The sequence below is a fragment of the Panicum virgatum genome, chromosome 6N (genome assembly GCF_016808335.1).
Source record: "Panicum virgatum strain AP13 chromosome 6N, P.virgatum_v5, whole genome shotgun sequence".
Classification (NCBI taxonomy): Eukaryota; Viridiplantae; Streptophyta; class Magnoliopsida; order Poales; family Poaceae; genus Panicum; species Panicum virgatum.
The window spans coordinates 2,094,268-2,112,428 of NC_053150.1; the positions used below are offsets into that span (position 1 = coordinate 2,094,268).

The window sequence follows — 18,161 nt, forward strand, 5'->3', positions numbered from 1 at the left end:
CATTATAAAAACGATCATGAAATTTATGTTCCAACTGATTCCAAGATTGAACAGAATTTGGGATCAATGAAGAAGACCAGGAAAAAACGGTTCCAGTCAAAGATAATGAAAATAAGCGAATGCGTAAAGCCTCATGGAAACCAGCCTTTCCTAGTTGTAAGATATATTGGTCAATGTGCTCCCAAGGTGCTTTATTATCATCACCACTAAATTTCACAAAATTAGGAACACACCAACCATCAGAAAAAGCAACCAAATCAAATTCAGTTGGATACGGCTTTTGTTATAATCTAGAATTATTCGTATTCTCACCAAGTTTGATTTTCATCGCACTAGCCGGATCCTCTTTTAACCTAGCGGGATCGGCTTCGCATCGACCACTCGTGGATGCTTGTGCTGCAGAAGTAAGATGATATTCTATAGGATCATCTTGTACCATCATCTGAACTGAACTTATTGGTGCATGCCTTGCAGAATTTCCATGTACATTAACAAAAATCGGTTCATGTGGAGGACCAGATTCTTGTGAAGGAGAAGGATGCACACAATGCCATCTCATTGGTTCGGCTAAGGGTTGCCGAGCAAGGAGTAGACGTGTTCGATGTAGATGTTACTAGGCTGACCGCCGATGCACCGGTCTGACCGGTTTGTTGGAAATATTTGAGTTGGTAAAAGATAATTAAAACAAGACATGCAATGCGCATTATATTTTTCAGTTTCATAGACTAGTCATAGTATTTGATTATGAGGCATAGGATTCGATACAATCGGACGAATTGAAACTCATTACCCCTGAATACAAATTTCAACATGCACTTTTCAATCTTGGAAACATTATACACTCAATTTCAACCTGATGAAATCCTTCCCTCTCACTTCGTTGTTTCTGTCGGTACGGCGGGTTGGCGGTAGTGGCGGGGTACAATCTATATCTATACCTATTACTAAAGCGAGTAAGGTCTCTATCTAAATTTTTAGTTTGATCTATCTTGTGACATTAACAGGTGGAACTTAGTTTATCTTGTATGCGAGTCGGACTGCCTTTCATCAATCAAAATCCTAACTCGAACCCAGACAAATCAACCGGAATCTCAATCAGATTCCGGACAATCAATATCTCACATGACCACAACATAGACTATATACAGAGTGAACGAGCACAAAGTTAGTAATATTACTTTGTTAATAATATTATGTAAATCTATTATATTACTCATAGCAACGCACGGGCACTGCTATTATATTGTAAAGTAACAAAATCCAGCTTCAAATTCTATAAGAAGGGATCATATGGTAAGTTGTTACATGAGTATATTGGGTTTCTTGACAAATTAGTGGAACGAATTTACAAATTACCCATATCATCAGAGGCAGACAATCCTTTTTTATTTATACTTGAAATAAATCGAATTGCAGATGATACACGCATGCATAATACATCATAGGGCACGCAGACTATTGCTCTCTCTTGAAAAATTATTTAGGGGATCATATGATTTTTCGTTCTTCGGCGCCAGAGAGCTCGGCGGCGTCCGATCGATCGCTTAGACCTGGAGGCTGGTCTTGTAGTCGGAGCCGGACTTGAAGTCGGTGGGGATGGCGTCGTCGACGACGCGGTAGCCGCCGGACTTGGCAGCGAAGCGGATGGAGAAGGGGCCCTTGAGCGGCTCCTTGCCCTCGAGCGTCCAGGTGCCGGTCGGCCCCTCCTTGAGCGCCGTGAAGTCGTCGGCGCCCTTCTCCTTGACCTCCACCTCGGAGATGGCCACGCTGGGGATGAGGACCAGCTTGGTGGCGCTGCAGCCCGGGCCGGTCTTGAAGGTGAGCGCCGAGGAGCCCACGGCCAGCAGCGCCGCCAGCGCCGCCGCGGCGAGCAGGATGGAGGACCTGGTGGAGGCCATTGCTGGTGGCGAGCTGTGGCTTGTTTCTTTATCGAAAGAGGGACGATGGAAGCTTGTGTGTATCAGTGTGTGTCGATCGATGTTGCAGCTGGGCATGTATTTGTAGGCGGCGGAGGCAGGGAAGCCGGGCATGGACGTACGGCGCGCCATGGAGATCGCTGGCCGGCTTGTTCGACGACCAACGCATGTACAGTTGCTACAAATAGATCCGATCGAGCTTGTCTCACTGTCAGGCGAAACCAGCGCGCTGGGCATCTCTCCTCTCAAAAAAGAAAAGAGAAGAACACACGGCATGCAGTCCTCATCGCCTCTCCACTTATTTTTCCATCAACTAAAAATGTAAATCACCTTCGCTTATGGATTTAGTCTATGGCCTCGAGAGAGAGAGAGAAATTCCACAATGTCATCAATGATGTATTTTTTTTTATGATACTACCATTTCCGACCTCTAACTAAATACTGATGAGAATTTGTTGTTTTACGAAATTTAATAGCAAAATGAGTCGTCATTTCACATTGGCTTTCTTGGCAGCGCATAGCATAGTATGGATAGTACCAATTCAGCTACCCGATCTTGATTTTACAGTCAACCGGAGGGTCTGATCCTCACGGTCGATCTGAACCGTTTCGTGTATAACTCATGTCATATGGCCCACAACTCCTTAATCCTTACCCTTTCGGCAAAAACCAGTCACTCATCTTCCTCCTGTCCATTTTTCCTTTTTCTAATTTCCCTTTCCAAAGTTTTTTCACATAACATTTCCTGAATTAGCTAGCGAAAGTTTCATATACAACTTTTCCACCAAAATAGTTAGGTATATAGCCATTTGGGTTGTTTTCTTTTTTGAATTCTTTTGTGCGAATGTTGGTTATCATTGTTCCTAAAAGTTGTTTTCCCTAAATTTTTAAGATAAATTTTGTTCTCATTTTTTTCTTTCCTAATGATTTGTTTACAACTTTTGCTTTAGAATTTCTTTTTCTGCCTAATTTTTTAATAATTGTTTTCTTCAAAATTTTCCAATTTTTATTTCTTTTGAACATTTTGCATTTTTTTGTTATTTCTAAAATATTTTTTCCTATTTTTAATAAAATTGTACTTAATTTTTTTATCGAAAGTTTTTGTACAATTTTTTTTAAAAGTATATGCACATTTTTTGCTTCCATTTTTTGTTTTTCTCTACATATTTATTTTAGAATGCAAGGTGCACATGAGAGCAAGTGGGAAGTTAACAGTGTGCAAGAGAGGCACAGCAATCGTGTCAGAACTTTTCAAAGAATAGAGTAGGGGTTCGCAGAGAGGAGAGGGAAATGGGAGTCGTGAGAGGCTGGGGCTCACGACTCTTGCACAAACAGAAATAGTGCAGGAAAACAAATCAATAATTCCAAATAAGGATGGTCGGACATCGACCGTACGTGGGCAAACTTCCGGGCCACCATAAATTAGCGATCGAGGCCCATTCAGCGATGGTGTTAAAATGACCACAATTGGAATTCTATTGTTTGGATGACTATTGTATTGTTTTTTTGGAACCGTTAGAAGCAGTCAAGTTCAATTCACGTTTGGATGTGCAAAAGGAAGATATTGGAATTTTCTCCACCATCAGATCCTCTGCTCGTTCAAGCTCAAGCTCAGCGCGCCGCTCATCCTTGACACGGTACTTCCTCATGGTGGAAATTAACCAACCCTCCGATCTCTGCCTAGAAAAAACAAGGACTAGCCAAATATTCTTACAAAAAAAGAAAAAAAATCTTTCGAAAAAAAGAAAAACGGTGGCCCTGGTAATAGTCTAGTACTCTAGTGCACTTAACTTTTTCAATCTTTCTTTCAAAGAAAAAACATTTTCAATCTTTCTTCCTCAAGATGGCACATTGGTGGATGCACCTAAGATCTTAGCGATGGAACGAGATATTACGTGGATTATAGCCAACGAAAAATCTTGAGATATTGTTGAATTTTTCGTGTGGGTCAAATTTAAAAGGCATGTTATGTGTATTAACGGAGCATTGATTCTCCTGCTTGCTGCCAAATTAATCGTCAGTTTGAATGAAACGAGATTTACAAATCCTCCATTAGCCGGTCATCAAATACAGACATTTAAATCCTTGGATTTCATTCCTTGACTGCTAATCGAACCACACGATTTGATAAATTTTCTCAGCAATTTGAACAATCACCGGTCGATAAACGCATGCGTGGACGGACGCTAGCAGCTGTACATTGCGCGATCGAGAGCATAGAGGAGTGATCGATAGATGGATCAGGTGATGAATGAATTCAGAACTGGCCCCTGCCCTGGAAGCTCTGGCCGAAGGCCCACCCCGGCGGCACGACGCTGTCCAGCTCCACGGACCGGCAGTCGCCGGCGACGACGCGGAACGAGAGCCCCTGCCCGACCTCCCGGCCGTCGCCGTTGGTCCAGATCTGGCCCCAGTTGCGCGACATGTCCGCCCACCGGGCGTCCCGGGACCCCCTGACAGCGAGGGCCTTGACGTCGCCGGCGCCGGCGACGTTGAAGACGAGCACGGCGACCCACCAGCGGTTGCCCTTCATCTCGAAGCGCACACCGCCGCGCCTGGCGCAGGGCACGCGGCGGTACTGCACGGGGATGATGCCGATGTGGAAATCGGTGACGAGGCGGAGGAACACGGGCTTGGACAGGTCGAAGTGCCGCAGCGGCGGGTTGCACCAGTTGCCGCTGGGCTTGGAGTAGTTGGCCGGGCACAGGTTGTGAAACGAACCGGGTTGTCGAACGGACAACCCGACTCCCTGTATTGTCATGATAGTCACTGTATCAGTAGCTATCACATACAGAACTCATTTCAATTACATATCGCAGTCATACTTCGCGATAAAACACACCAAAGGTTTAATTATTACATAATCCAGCGGATTGTTATACGAAATTCTGATACAAGCCCATTGGGTTAAAAGGGAACAAACAGAACTCGGAAGCGGTAGCTAGACTTCTGGGGTATCCTCCATCTTGACGTCTTCTTTCATCCACATGCAAACTTGAGCGAAGCACGAGTCGTCCTTAGTCCTTCCTTCAAAGTCATCGTCGATCTTCGAGTCGGATCCTGCACCTACCAAACTATCCCCAAGGACGGGATAGGTTCACGTCACCATCCGTATGCAAGCTTTAAGTGGATGCATTATGATATAAGAAATAGTCAACGGATAAGGCTAGGGTTTCCTATGCATAGCATCAACAAAGTATAGCATCTGCCAAGTCACCTGACACGGGCCATTCCGGCATCCCGGACTCCATTCCGGCATCCCGGACTCCCGGTCAACTCACACCTCCGAGACTCACCCAAGTCCCTGATAACCAAGTCGGTGCGAGAACTCTCTCTCCTCGCACCTCAGCTGCTATCCAAGCAGGAAAGTAGACTAGTGGGAGGTAGAAAAGTATCAAGTCACACTAACTAATGGTAGTAACAGAAGAGTAGGAAAGTACATGACCGAGTACGCGGCTATACGTATAGTTTTCACCCTGCAGGGGTTGTACACATGTACCCACTCGAATCGCTGCCAGCCGACTGACACCAAGACACCGGTCTACTGAGAACAAGAACTAGCAGCCATGGCACCATCCTGCTTTCCCGGGTTTGGGCGCGTTCTCTCGCAAGAGGTCGCCCCGGGACTGTGAAGCCATCAAGAATAGGATTCCCATTAATCCCGCGAATCGGGGAACGTCAGGTCCACACCTGCTCCCCTGCACTGATACTACATCCGCCTACAGGCTTGGCACCACGCTTACTAGCCTCGGACCGGATCCACCAGCATAGTGGATAAGTGGTGTGCACGCTCACAAAGTCCCACTAATCATAGTTACACCAACCGGTTCCTTATATGCCGGGGCGAGCATCTCCGTCCTCATGCGTATCCGCCACAGCGGTCCGCGTCTGGCACCCATTACAGGTAAGGCCCACAAAACACCTCAAAAGTCCAACCGTGTCCAACGACACAAACATGCACCCGCAACAGGTACTCGCAGGGTGTGCCCAACACACACCCCCAGCAAAGTCAACTTGCTCGCCCCCTGCTAAAAGCCCCAGTCATCAACTCCTGATATGGTGGATCTCCACACACGCCAAGACTATCATATCACGAGAAAATCCCACACATACACATGCAAGCACATGAACCACTCAAACATGGTTTATATTAGGAGTTCAAGGAATAAGGGTACACAATTGGCTATGCAGGTTCATCTCATAACAGTAATAAAGCGATAGAAGTTCTAGCAAGCAATGCCTAATAGGTAATCAAATCATAGATGGGCGTGAACCTGAGACTTCTTGTAGTCGTCCTAGGTCTTCGGAGTCTTCTCGTAGTCCGGTACGTCCTTCTGGGTCCTCTGGGCGTCCGGGGCGTCGATCAGCTCCTCCTCGCTAAGGGCCTAATCGTTAATACGAATTACTAAGGGGGCCAAAGTGCAAAAGTGCACAAAAGTATCCAAATAAGATCCAAATCACACCAAAACCTACTCTAACGGATAGATCATGATTTTAGATAAATTATGAAACTGGTTTCATAATTTTCGGAGCTCCGGTTAATTAATTAATAATTTTTGAAGCCTTAATCTATTTCTGAAATGATTAACTGATTTTCGGAAAAAGAAAAACACACAGTCAACGGTCAACGTCCAGGTCAGCGGGTCCACGGGCCAAGTGGGGTCCACATGTCAGCGGCATCGAGTCGCTGACCAGTGGGTCCCGCGTGTCAGGTCTGGTTAAAAGAAAAAGAAAAGAGAAAGGCCGAAGCGGTACTGGGCTCAAAGCAGATAAGGCCGGCTCGATCTGGCCCAAGAAACGTCGGCTCAGGCTTGGCGGGCTGACATGTCGGCTCGGGCTGCGGCTTCGGTCCGTGACTTGTGGGCCGGCTTGGCTCAGAAACACGGCTCGCAGGCCGGCTCGACAAATCGGGTCGGCGGCCCATTCTTCTTCTTCCCTTTTCTTCTCTTCTTTTCTCCTCCTCCTCCTCTCGCTGGCTCGTGGATCCTGGTCGGTGGCTGTGGCAAGACGACGGCGAGCCCAAGGGCGGCGGTGGCGGGTTCGCGTGGGCGCGTGCTGTTATGGGGCATTCGTTCTCGCGGTGTCTGGGCATCCCCTGTCCGCGGCGGCGAGGTGAAAGCGAGGCTGTGGGGCGGCGGAGCGGGGTGTGGGCGAGGTGAAGGCCGGACCTTGCGGCCGGCGTGACCGCGTTGCGTCGGCTCCTGCAGAAGAGGTAGGACGGGGCCTATGGCTTAAGTCATGCCCTTTGGCTTGTCCGGCAGCGGTGCAGAACGGCGGCACAACGCCCATGGCGGCGTGGCAGAGGACAGGGTAGGGCGAACACAATGGCAAGGGAACCACAGGGGTGCGGCAGTTGGGGTGCTTGCTCACCGGCTGGGCTCGAGGACAACGTCGCGACGCGGTGGCGAGTCGAAGTAGAGGAGATGCGGGGCTGTGTCGTGCCGCGTGGGATCGTCTGTGTAGCTGTTCGGGGCGCCGGCCTGGTGGAGCTCCTCGCGGCGGTGTGGCGTCAGGGTTCGGGCGGCGTCCTTCTCCTCCTTCCTAGTTCCGGCTCCTTGGCGCGGTGGCAACGTCGAGCTCCGCCTCCTTCCTTCCCTCTTCTCCTCTTCCCCTTCCGCCTTCCTCTGTTTCCTCGAATTGGCGGCGATGGCGCTCGATTGGGGCAAAGTGGAGGGCCTCTAGAGTTTGGAGGGTCGCGGGCGCTGGGCTTTATAGGGGGCGCCGGCTAGGGTTGAAGCTCATGGCGGGCCCGGATGCTGAGGGCGTGGATGGGACGCGCGCGCCGAGCTTGGACGCGTGGCGACAACAGGGCCTCCGCGGTGGGGCTTGGCGCGAAACGAAAGAGGGGACAGGGCAGTAGCGGGCATCGCGGGCGTCTGCTGGCATGGCGGGCGAGGCCGTTGGCCCTCTTTGGCACGGAGTGGAGGCACGCGCGTGGGCAGGTGAGAGCAGAGCAGGGGCGGCGTCACCCGCGTGGGCGAGCTGCTGGAGGCGTGAGGGGAAAGGAGGAAGAGGAAAGCTGCAGCATGGGACCGGCTAGGCAGCATCTCAGGGTGGAAGGGAGTGAGGGGCGCTGGTGGTGTTGGGCCGGACTGGGTCAAGGCGCGGCCGAACGGGCCGGTTTAGGTCAGGTGGGCCGCGCGGGTGAGGCTGGTTCGGCTGTGCAGGCTGGGCCGGGCGCGCGGGCTGTGCGCGTGGGCCGTGCAGGCCGGTGTGTGTAGCTGGGCCAGGCTGGTTTAGTTAGGAGGTTTAGGCCCAAGGCAAGTTAGAAGGCTTGTTAGCATTTGAACTTAATTTGATTGGTTCAAATCAAATTAAGTTCCACACGATTCAAACAAAAATAAATCAATCCAAATTTAAACACGGTAGATTCAAATAAACTCCAACTCCAAATATAGCACACTATCATTTATAAACCTTATATTTGTTTTGGTTTTAATTTACTAGGAATTTAAGGTGGAAGAGAGATCAACCTTATGTTGTTTCTACCTATTAGCACTTGCACACAAAAAAGTTTTTGAAATTTCGTATTTTTGCACTATATAACATTCCGTAAAAATACGGGATGTTACAGTCTACCCCCGTCACAAGAATCTCGTCCCCGAGATTAAAGTTTTACCTGGGTTTCGAAGAGGTGAGGGTACTTCTCCTTCAGATCAGCTTCTTTCTCCCAAGTGGCTTCTCGTTCTGTGTGATTACTCCATAATACCTTGCAGTACAGAATGGTGGTCCTTCTAGTTTCTTTCACTGCTCGGTCCAATATCTTCATAGGATATTCCACATATTCAAGAGTTTCTTGCAAATCTACTGCCTCAGTCGGAACTATCTTTGCTGGTACTCGCAAGCAGTTGCGTAACTGAGATACATGGAAAACGGGGTGCATTCCAGCAAGTTCTTCAGGAAGCTTCAGCTTGTATGCCAATTTCCCGATTCTCTGAATGATTGGATACGGTCCAATGTACCTAGGGGCAAGCTTCCCCTTCACATGAAACCTCCTGGTACCTCGGAGTGGTGATACCTTCAAATACACATGATCTCCAACTCTAAACGAGAGTTCTCTTCTTCCTTTGTCGGCGTAGCTCTTCTGCCTGCTATGGGCGAATTTCAAGTTCTCTCTGATCTTGGCCACATTCTCTTCGGCATCAATAATGGCATCTGGACCGAAATATGACCTTTCTCCAGTTTCTGACCACATTAGCGGTGTTCTGCACTTTCTGCCGTAAAGAGCTTCAAACGGTGACATCTTCAAGCTGGCCTGAAAGCTGTTGTTGTACATGAACTCGGCATATGATAGAATTTTCTCCCAGTCAGATCCATAGGTAAGTACACATGCTCTCAACAAATCTTCTAATATCTGGTTCACTCTTTCAGTCTGACCATCTGTCTGAGGGTGATAAGCGGAGCTGTACTCGAGATTAGTCCCAATGGACTTGTGCAAACTCTGCCAGAACTTAGCGGTGAACTGTGGACCTCGATCTGAAATAATACATCGCGGAGCTCCGTGAAGCTTCAGGATATTATCTATATAAAGCTCTGCTAGCTTACTCACGGTGAAAGTCGTCTTGACTGGTATGAAATGAGCAACTTTGGTCAAACGATCGACTATCACCCAAATAGCATCATGTCCTTTCTGAGTTTGGGGTAATCCCACAATGAAGTCCATGCTAATGTCATCCCATTTCCAAATGGGTATATCCAACGGCTTCAACAATCCCGCAGGGCGCTGGTGTTCAGCCTTGATTCTCCTGCAAATGTCGCATTTAGCCACATACTCGGCTATGTCCTTTATCATGTCTCTCCACCAGAAATGATCCTTTAGATCTTGGTACATCTTCGTACATCCTGGGTGTATCAAGTACTTGGAGTTATGGGCCTCATTCAGGATCTCCATTCGAATCTTCTGATCTCGGGGTACACATATACGGTTCCTTAGCCAGGTGGTACCTTGGTCGTTGACTCGGTAGTCGGGGGCCTTTCCGTTTCTCATTAACCTTCTCAATTTCCGAATTTTTGGGCACTACTTCTGAGCTAGTCTGATTCGATCTTCAAGATCATACTTGATCATCAGTTCGTTCAGTTGTCCTTGCTCAACAATCTCAAGCTTCAGTTTCTCCATTTCGTCATACAACTCAAGTTGTTCTTCGCGAACCATCAGATTGCTGCAATAGCTCCTCCTGCTCAAGGCATCTGCCACTATGTTGGCCTTCTCGGGGTGATACTGGATGTTCAGATCATAATCCTTGATCAGCTCTAGCCATCTTCTCTGTCTCATGTTCAACTCTACCTGAGTGAAGAAGTACTTGAGACTCTTGTGGTCGGTGTAGATATTGCACTTGTTGCCAATCAAGTAGTGCCTCCAAATTTTCAAGGCATGCACAACTGCTGCTAGCTCGAGATCGTGAGTAGGGTAGTTCTCTTCATGCTTCCTCAACTGTCGCGAAGCATACGCAACAACTTTGCCTTCTTGCATCAGTACACATCCAAGTCCTTGACGAGAAGCGTCACAATATACCACGAAATCTTTTCGGATGTCTGGAAGTGTAAGAATTGGGGTGGTGGTGAGTTTGGACTTGAGCTCTTGGAAGCTTACTTCACACTTTGCTGACCAAACAAACGGTACTCCATTCTTGAGCAGTTCCGTCATTGGCTTAGCAATCTTGGAGAAATTCTCGATGAAACGCCTGTAATATCCTGCCAATCCCAAAAAACTTCTGATGTCAGTAACATTCTTCGGTTGCTGCCATTCTGATACGGCTTCGATCTTTGCTGGATCCACTGCAACTCCATCAGCTGTCAACACATGTCCTAGAAAGGCAACCTTCTCTAGCCAGAACTCACACTTGCTGAACTTTGCATACAATTGGTTCTGCCTCAGCTTCTCGAGAACAATCCTCAAATGCTCGGCATGTTCTTCAGCAGTCTCGGAGTAGATCAAGATATCGTCGATGAAAACCACGACAAACTTGTCTAACTCTTCCATGAACACCTTGTTCATCATATTCATGAAGTATGCAGGTGCGTTGGTCAGTCCAAATGACACAACTGCTCATACTGCCCATATCTTGTCACAAAAGCTGTCTTCGGGATGTCACTCGGTCGAATCTTCATCTGATAATAGCCGGATCTCAAGTCAATCTTGCTGAAAAATTTGGCCTTCCTTAATTGGTCCAGTAAGTCATCAATTCTGGGCAAAGGGTACTTGTTCTTGATGCTTACTGCGTTCAAGGAACGGTAGTCGATACACAGTCTCATAGATCCGTCTTTCTTCTTCACGAATAAAATTAGTGATCCCCATGGTGAAGCACTAGGTCTGATGTACCCCTTATCCAGCAAATCCTTCAGTTGCTTTTTCAGTTCCACAAGTTCTTCTACTGGCATCCTGTAGGGTCGCTTTGCGGTAGGAGCTGTGCCTGGCACAAGTTCAATCACGAACTCGATATCTCTATTAGGTGGCATTCCTGGTAGCTCTTCCGGGAATACATCGGGGTACTCACAGACAACTGGCACGTCAAAGAGTGTCTTCTCCTTCAGGTTGCTCAAATTGCACACCTGAGGTACATCTTGGGACTTCAAAGGCTCTACTTCTATCTTCTTCTCACTGGGGTGTTCTAGAGTCACAAGTCTGGGTGAACACGAAATCACTCCTTTGTGTGTAGTCAACCAGTCCATTCCCAAAATGACATCTATCCCATCTGATTTCAGCACTGTCAAATCGGCTAGGAATGGTAACCCATGTATCATGATCTTCACTCCTTTGCAAGCATGAGTGCATCGGAGATCTCCCAACGGAGAGCTAGTGACAATGGGACGACTTCTGAGAGTCATCGGGAGTGCATTCTGTGCAACAAACTTAGTAGAAACATAGGAGCTAGTAGCTCCTGAGTCAAACAAAACTAAGGCGTTAGAGCCATTGATAAGATACTTACCTGTCATAACATCAGGTGCATCACGAGCTTCTTCTTCTGTGATGTGTGCGAGACGAGCACGATCAGTGGTGTGTGGAGTCTTGCTTGTAGAGTCGGAAGCTTGAGCTTTGGTCTGCGTCTTCTTCTCGGGGCACCTGTAGGACTTGTGCCTGGGTTGGTTGCAAGTGAAGCAAATGACTATCGGAGTCTCAACATTAGTTTCTTGCATCAGCGGTTGGTTGTGGTCTTCACCATCTTGGGTTTGTTCTTCCTGATCTCTGTCGTCGGTGAGCTGGTTGCCTCCTTCACTGATGTTCCTGCTCGGCTGGATGTGGCCAAAGCAGAAATTGTTCCTTGGTGGGAGTGGTGGTACACTTTCTGGGCTTCTGAAGAATTCGGTTGCGAGGCTGGTGATTGGCCTTTCTCTTCTTCTCGCGCTTGCGATCCTCCCATGCTAACCTTTCAGTCTCCACGGCGATAGCGCAGTTGATCAGATCGTGATACGACTGATGAATGCTTCCTGCCAAAATCTGACGAATCCCGTGGTGTAGATCGCGGTGAAACCAGAACTGCTTCTTCTCATCGGTGTTCACATCCTTGAGGGCGTATCTCATCATCTTGGTGAAGTGGCGTTCATACTCCTGAACCTTCATTGTTCCTTGGGTCATGGTGCGAAACTCTTGAGCCTTCTGAATGAGAAGTTGTCGAGGCACATGATGGTCACGAAACGCCCTGGCAAACTCCTCTCAAGTGATGCTCGCTGGGTTGGCGTGAGAGTTATAGTAACTGTCGCACCAAGATCTGGCGGTCCCTTCGAGTTGGTGTACTGCTAGTGCAACACACTCCTTGTCGGTGCAGTCGGTCAAATCCAGCTTGGACTCAATCACTCTTAGCCAATAGTCGGCATCCATAGGATCCTGAGAGTAACTGAAGGTCGGTGGCTTCAGACGAATAAACGTCTCGATCCTGCGAAGTAGACTCTCTGCTTGTAGGTCTGGGTGATGGTCCACATTGATCTGCTGCTCGGTCGCCTCGGTCAGGCACCGAAGTAGCTGAGTCTTTGCAACTATGCTCTCAGTGATGTCCGGTGGCGGTGGTGGATCTGCGTTGATCTCCTTGTTGACTCCTTCCCCGTCTTCTCTTTCGTCCACCTGTCCATTAGGACTGTTAGGAGCTCCAGCAGACAGGTCTGTGCCCCTGCTTTGCTCCGGGGGTGGAATAGGTACCTGAGCACGTCTGGGTGCTGCGGCGGTAGCTTCCTCTTGAGCGGTTTCCTCGAAACGTGCCATCGAGCGGCTGATTCTTTGATCTGACATCTTCTGCGAAGGATTGACTAAAGGATGTACTATTTAACGTACGTCACTCACCAAAAAGAGCACACATTCTAAAACCTACACTTAGTAGTAAGAACCATAGAAGCAGACAAAATCCAATCAAGAATCAGGCACTCAGCAATCAAACATCCTACGAAGACTATTTCGCACGCTATTAGTGCACGGACTTCTTTGAAAGGGTAGTCACTACTTTAAGGAACTCAGGGTCACTTGTCTGTCGACAAGATCGTCTCAATCTCATCCCAAGGGCTTTGTGAGAAGTTCGATAAGCACAGGTAAGAGAATGAGTCGGTAGTGTGGAAAAGAATAAAAAAGATAGAACTTATAGTTCAAGGGGGTATATAAAGTAGACGGAAGTGTTTAGAGAGTCCTAAATCTAACGACCATTGCTATCGCTCGTGCTACGGTCAAGTATGGCTCTGATACCAACTGAAACGAACCGGGTTGTCGAACGGACGACCCGACTCCCTGTATCGTCGTGATAGTCCCTGGATTAGTAGCTATCACATACAGAACTCATTTCAATTACATATCACAGTCATACTTCGTGATAAAACACACCAAAGATTTAATTATTACATAATCCAGTGGATTGTTATACGAAATTCTGATACAAGCCCATTGGGCTAAAAGGGAACAAACAGAACTCGGAAGCGGTAGCTAGACTTCTGGGGTATCCTCCATCTTGACGTCTTCTTTCATCCACATGCAAACTTGAGCGAAGCACGAGTCGTCCTTAGTCCTTCCTTCAAAGTCATCGTCGATCTTCGAGTCGGATCCTGCACCTACCAAACTATCCCCAAGGACGGGATAGGTTCACGTCACCATCCGTATGCAAGCTTTAAGTGGATGCATTATGATATAAGAAATAGTCAACGGATAAGGCTAGGGTTTCCTATGCATAGCATCAACAAAGTATAGCATCTGCCAAGTCACCTGACACGGGCCATTCCGGCATCCCGGACTCCATTCCGGCATCCCGGACTCCCGGTCAACTCACACCTCCGAGACTCACCCAAGTCCCTGATAACCAAGTCGGTGCGAGAACTCTCTCTCCTCGCACCTCAGCTGCTATCCAAGCAGGAAAGTAGACTAGTGGGAGGTAGAAAAGTATCAAGTCACACTAACTAATGGTAGTAACAGAAGAGTAGGAAAGTACATGACCGAGTACGCGGCTATACGTATAGTTTTCACCCTGCAGGGGTTGTACACATGTACCCACTCGAATCGCTGCCAGCCGACTGACACCAAGACACCGGTCTACTGAGAACAAGAACTAGCAGCCATGGCACCATCCTGCTTTCCCGGGTTTGGGCGCGTTCTCTCGCAAGAGGTCGCCCCGGGACTGTGAAGCCATCTAGAATAGGATTCCCATGAATCCCGCGAATCGGGGAACGTCAGGTCCACACCTGCTCCCCTACACTGATACTAAATCCGCCTACAGGCTTGGCACCACGCTTACTAGTCTCGGACCGGATCCACCCGCATAGTGGATAAGTGGTGTGCACGCTCACAAAGTCCCACTAATCATAGTTACACCAACTGGTTCCTTATATGTCGGGGCGAGCATCTCCGTCCTCATGCGTATCCGCCACAGTGGTCCGCGTCTGGCACCCATTACAGGTAAGGCCCACAAAACACCGCAAAAGTCCAACCGTGTCCAACGACACAAACATGCACCCCCAGCAAAGTCAACTTGCTCGCCCCTTGCTAAAAGCCCTAGTCACCAACTCCTGATATGGTGGATCTCCACACACGCCAAGACTATAATATCACGAGGAAATCCCACACATACACATGCAAGCACATCAACCATTCAAACATGGTTTATATTAGGAGTTCAAGGAATAAGGGCACACAATTGGCAATGCAGGTTCATCTCATAACAGTAATAAAGCGATAGAAGTTCTAGCAAGCAATGCCTAATAGGTAATCAAATCATAGATGGGCATGAACCTGAGACTTCTCGTAGTCGTCCTAGGTCTTCGGAGTCTTCTTGTAGTCCGGTACGTCCTTCTGGGTCCTCTGGGCGTCCGGGGCGTCGATCAGCTCCTCCTCGCTAAGGGCCTAATCGTTAATACGAATTACTAAGGGGGCCAAAGTGCAAAAGTGCACAAAAGTATCCAAATAAGATCCAAATCACACCAAAACCTACTCTAACGGGTAGATCATGATTTTAGATAAATTATGAAACTGGATTCATAATTTTCGGAGCTCCGGTTAATTAATTAATAATTTTTGAAGCCTAAATCTATTTTTGAAATTATTAACTGATTTTCGGAAAAAGAAAAACACACATGCAACGGTCAACGTCTAGGTCAGCGGGTCCACGGGCCAGGTGGGGTCCACATGTCAGCGGCATCGAGTCGCTGACCAGTGGGTCCCGCGTGTCAGGTCTGGTTAAAAGAAAAAGAAAAAGAAAAGAGAAAGGCCGAAGCGGTACTGGGCTCAAAGCAGATCAGGCCGGCTCGATCTGGCCCAAGAAACGTCGGCTCAGGCTTGGCGGGCTGACAGGTCGGCTCGGGCTGCGGCTACGGTCCGTGACGTGTGGGCCGGCTCGGCTCAGAAACACGGCTCGCAGGCCGGCTTGACAAATCGGGCCGGCGGCCCATTCTTCTTCTTCCCTTTTCTTCTCTTCTTTTCTCCTCCTCATCCTCTCGCTGGCTCGTGGATCCCGGTCGGCGGCGTGGTCTTCGAGCGGCGAGGGTCCCCCGGCGGTGACGACGGCGACGGCAGAGCCCAAGCGAGGAAAAAGGCGGAGGCAGACAGGTCAAGGATGGGGGCGATGCGGGTTTGCGCACACGCGCGCGGGTTCCTGGTACACCAGGTCCGCGACGTGGCCATGGCAAGGCGACGGCGAGCCCAAGGGCGGCGGTGGCGGGTTCGCGTGGGCGCGTGCGGTTACGGGGCATCCGTTCTCGCGGTGTCTCGGCGTCCCCAGTCCGCGGCGGCGAGGTGAAAGCGAGGCTGTGGGGCGGCGGAACCGCGTGTGGGCGAGGAGAAGGCCGGGCCTTGCGGCCGGCGTGGCCGTGTTGCGTCGGCTCCTGCAGAAGAGGTAGGACGGGGCCTATGGCTTAAGGCATGCCCTTTGGCTTGTCTGGTAGCGGTGCAGAACGGCGGCACAACGCCCGTGGCGGTGTGGCAGAGGACAGGGCAGGGCGAACACGACGGCAAGGGAACCACAGGGGTGCGGCGGTTGGGGTGCTTGCTCACCGGCTGGGCTCGAGGACGACGACGCGACGCGGTGGCGAGTCGAAGCAGAGGAGACGCGGGGCTGTGTCGTGCCGCGTGGGATCGTCTGTGTAGCTGTTTGGGGCGCCGGCCTGGTGGAGCTCCTCGCGGCGGTGTGGCGTCGGGGTTCGGGCGGCGTCCTCCTCATCCTCCTTCCTAGTTCCGGCTCCTTGGCGCGGCGGCAACGTTGAGATCCGCCTCCTTCCTTCCCTCTTCTCCTCTTCCCCTTCCGCCTTCCTCTGTTTCCTCGAATTGGCGGCGGCGGCGCTCGATTGGGGCAAAGTGGAGGGCCTCTAGGGTTTCGAGGGTCGCAGGCGCTGGGCTTTATAGGGGGCGCCGGCAAGGGTTGAAGCTCGCGGCGGGCCCGGACGCCGAGGGCGTGGATGGGACGCGCGCGCCGGGCTTGGACGCGTGGCTACATCAGGGCCTCCGCGGCGGGGCTTGGCGCGCAAGGAAAGAGGGGACAGGGTAGCAGTGGGCATCGCGGGTGTCTGCTGGCGTGGCGGGCGAGGCCGTTGGCCCTCTTTGGCACGGAGCAGAGGCACGCGCGTGGGCAGGTGAGAGCAGAGCAGGGGCGGCGTCACTCGCGTGGGCGAGCGGCGGGAGGCGTGAGGGGAAAGGAGGAAGAGGAAAGCTGTAGCGTGGGACCGGCTAGGCAGCGTCTCAGGGTGGAAGGGAGTGAGGGGCGCTGGTGGTGTTGGGCCGGACTGGGTCAAGGCGCGGCCGAACGGGCCGGTTTAGGTCAGGTGGGCCGCGCGGGTGAGGCTGGTCCGGCTGTGCAGGCTGGGCCGGACGCGTGGGCTGTGCGCGTGGGCCGTGCAGGCCGGTGTGTGTAGCTGGGGCAGGCTGGTTTAGTTAGGAGGTTTAGGCCCAAGGCAAGTTAGAATGCTTGTTAGCATTTGAACTTAATTTGATTGGTTCAAATCAAATTAAGTTCCACACGATTCAAACAAAAATAAATCAATCCAAATTTAAACACGGTAGATTCAAATAAACTCCAACTCCAAATATAGCACACTATCATTTATAAATCTTATATTTGTTTTGGTTTTAATTTACTAGGAATTTAAGGTGGAAGAGAGATCAACCTTATGTTGTTTCTACCTATTAGCACTTGCACACAAAAAAGTTATTGAAATTTCGCGTTTTTGCACTATATAACATTCCATAAAAATACGGGATGTTACTGGTTGGTCGCCTCACCGTCACCGGCGCGCCGCCGGGCGCGCAGTAGCTGCTGCCCCGGCACCGCACCACCTAGCAGCCGCCGCAGGACCAGCCCTGGTTGAAGAGCGCCACGCTCAGCGCCGTCGTGTCCAGCCCGTACCGCTGCTCGAACAGGTTGCCGTACCCGCACGCGCCCTCTGCATGCAAGGTCGTCAGACCAAGGGTTGTTAGCTAGAGATCCACGTGGTGATGAAATCAAGAGCTAGATGGACGCCATGGCAGCAGCTTTCTTACGCATGGTCTCGCCACCGGTGTCGTCGCCGTAGAACGTGGCGTGCGCGTCCGCCCAGTCGTCGGCGGCTGCCAAGGCCGGCAGCAGCAGCAGCGTCGCCGCCGCCGCCACGACAGCGACGGCGGACGCCGCAAAGCGAGACGACGACGCACTTGGATCCATGTCAACCACTACTAGTATACTAGCTAATGCAACAAGATTTTGGACTGGGGTCGTCTAGCGATGGCCTATGGGTTCGGCTTGGCGAGCCTGCAGCTTTATATAGAGCACGAGCAGCCACAGCATGCATGCTTGCACTTGGCGACCTCTTGTACAT

The 18,161-nt window shown here is 50.1% G+C and overlaps 1 protein-coding gene and 1 pseudogene across 1 annotated transcript; both read right to left on the reverse strand.

Annotated features, from left to right (window-relative positions):
- Positions 1-1,361: 1,361 nt before the first annotated feature.
- Positions 1,362-1,952, reverse strand: LOC120679564 (pollen allergen Lol p 2-A-like). Its single transcript, XM_039961174.1, has one exon. The coding sequence runs from the start codon at positions 1,896-1,898 to the stop codon at positions 1,545-1,547; it is 354 nt and encodes a 117-aa protein (XP_039817108.1). The 5' UTR covers positions 1,899-1,952; the 3' UTR covers positions 1,362-1,544.
- A 2,221-nt stretch (positions 1,953-4,173) lies between these two features.
- LOC120677495 lies at positions 4,174-18,007 on the reverse strand (annotated as a pseudogene).
- Positions 18,008-18,161: the final 154 nt, after the last annotated feature.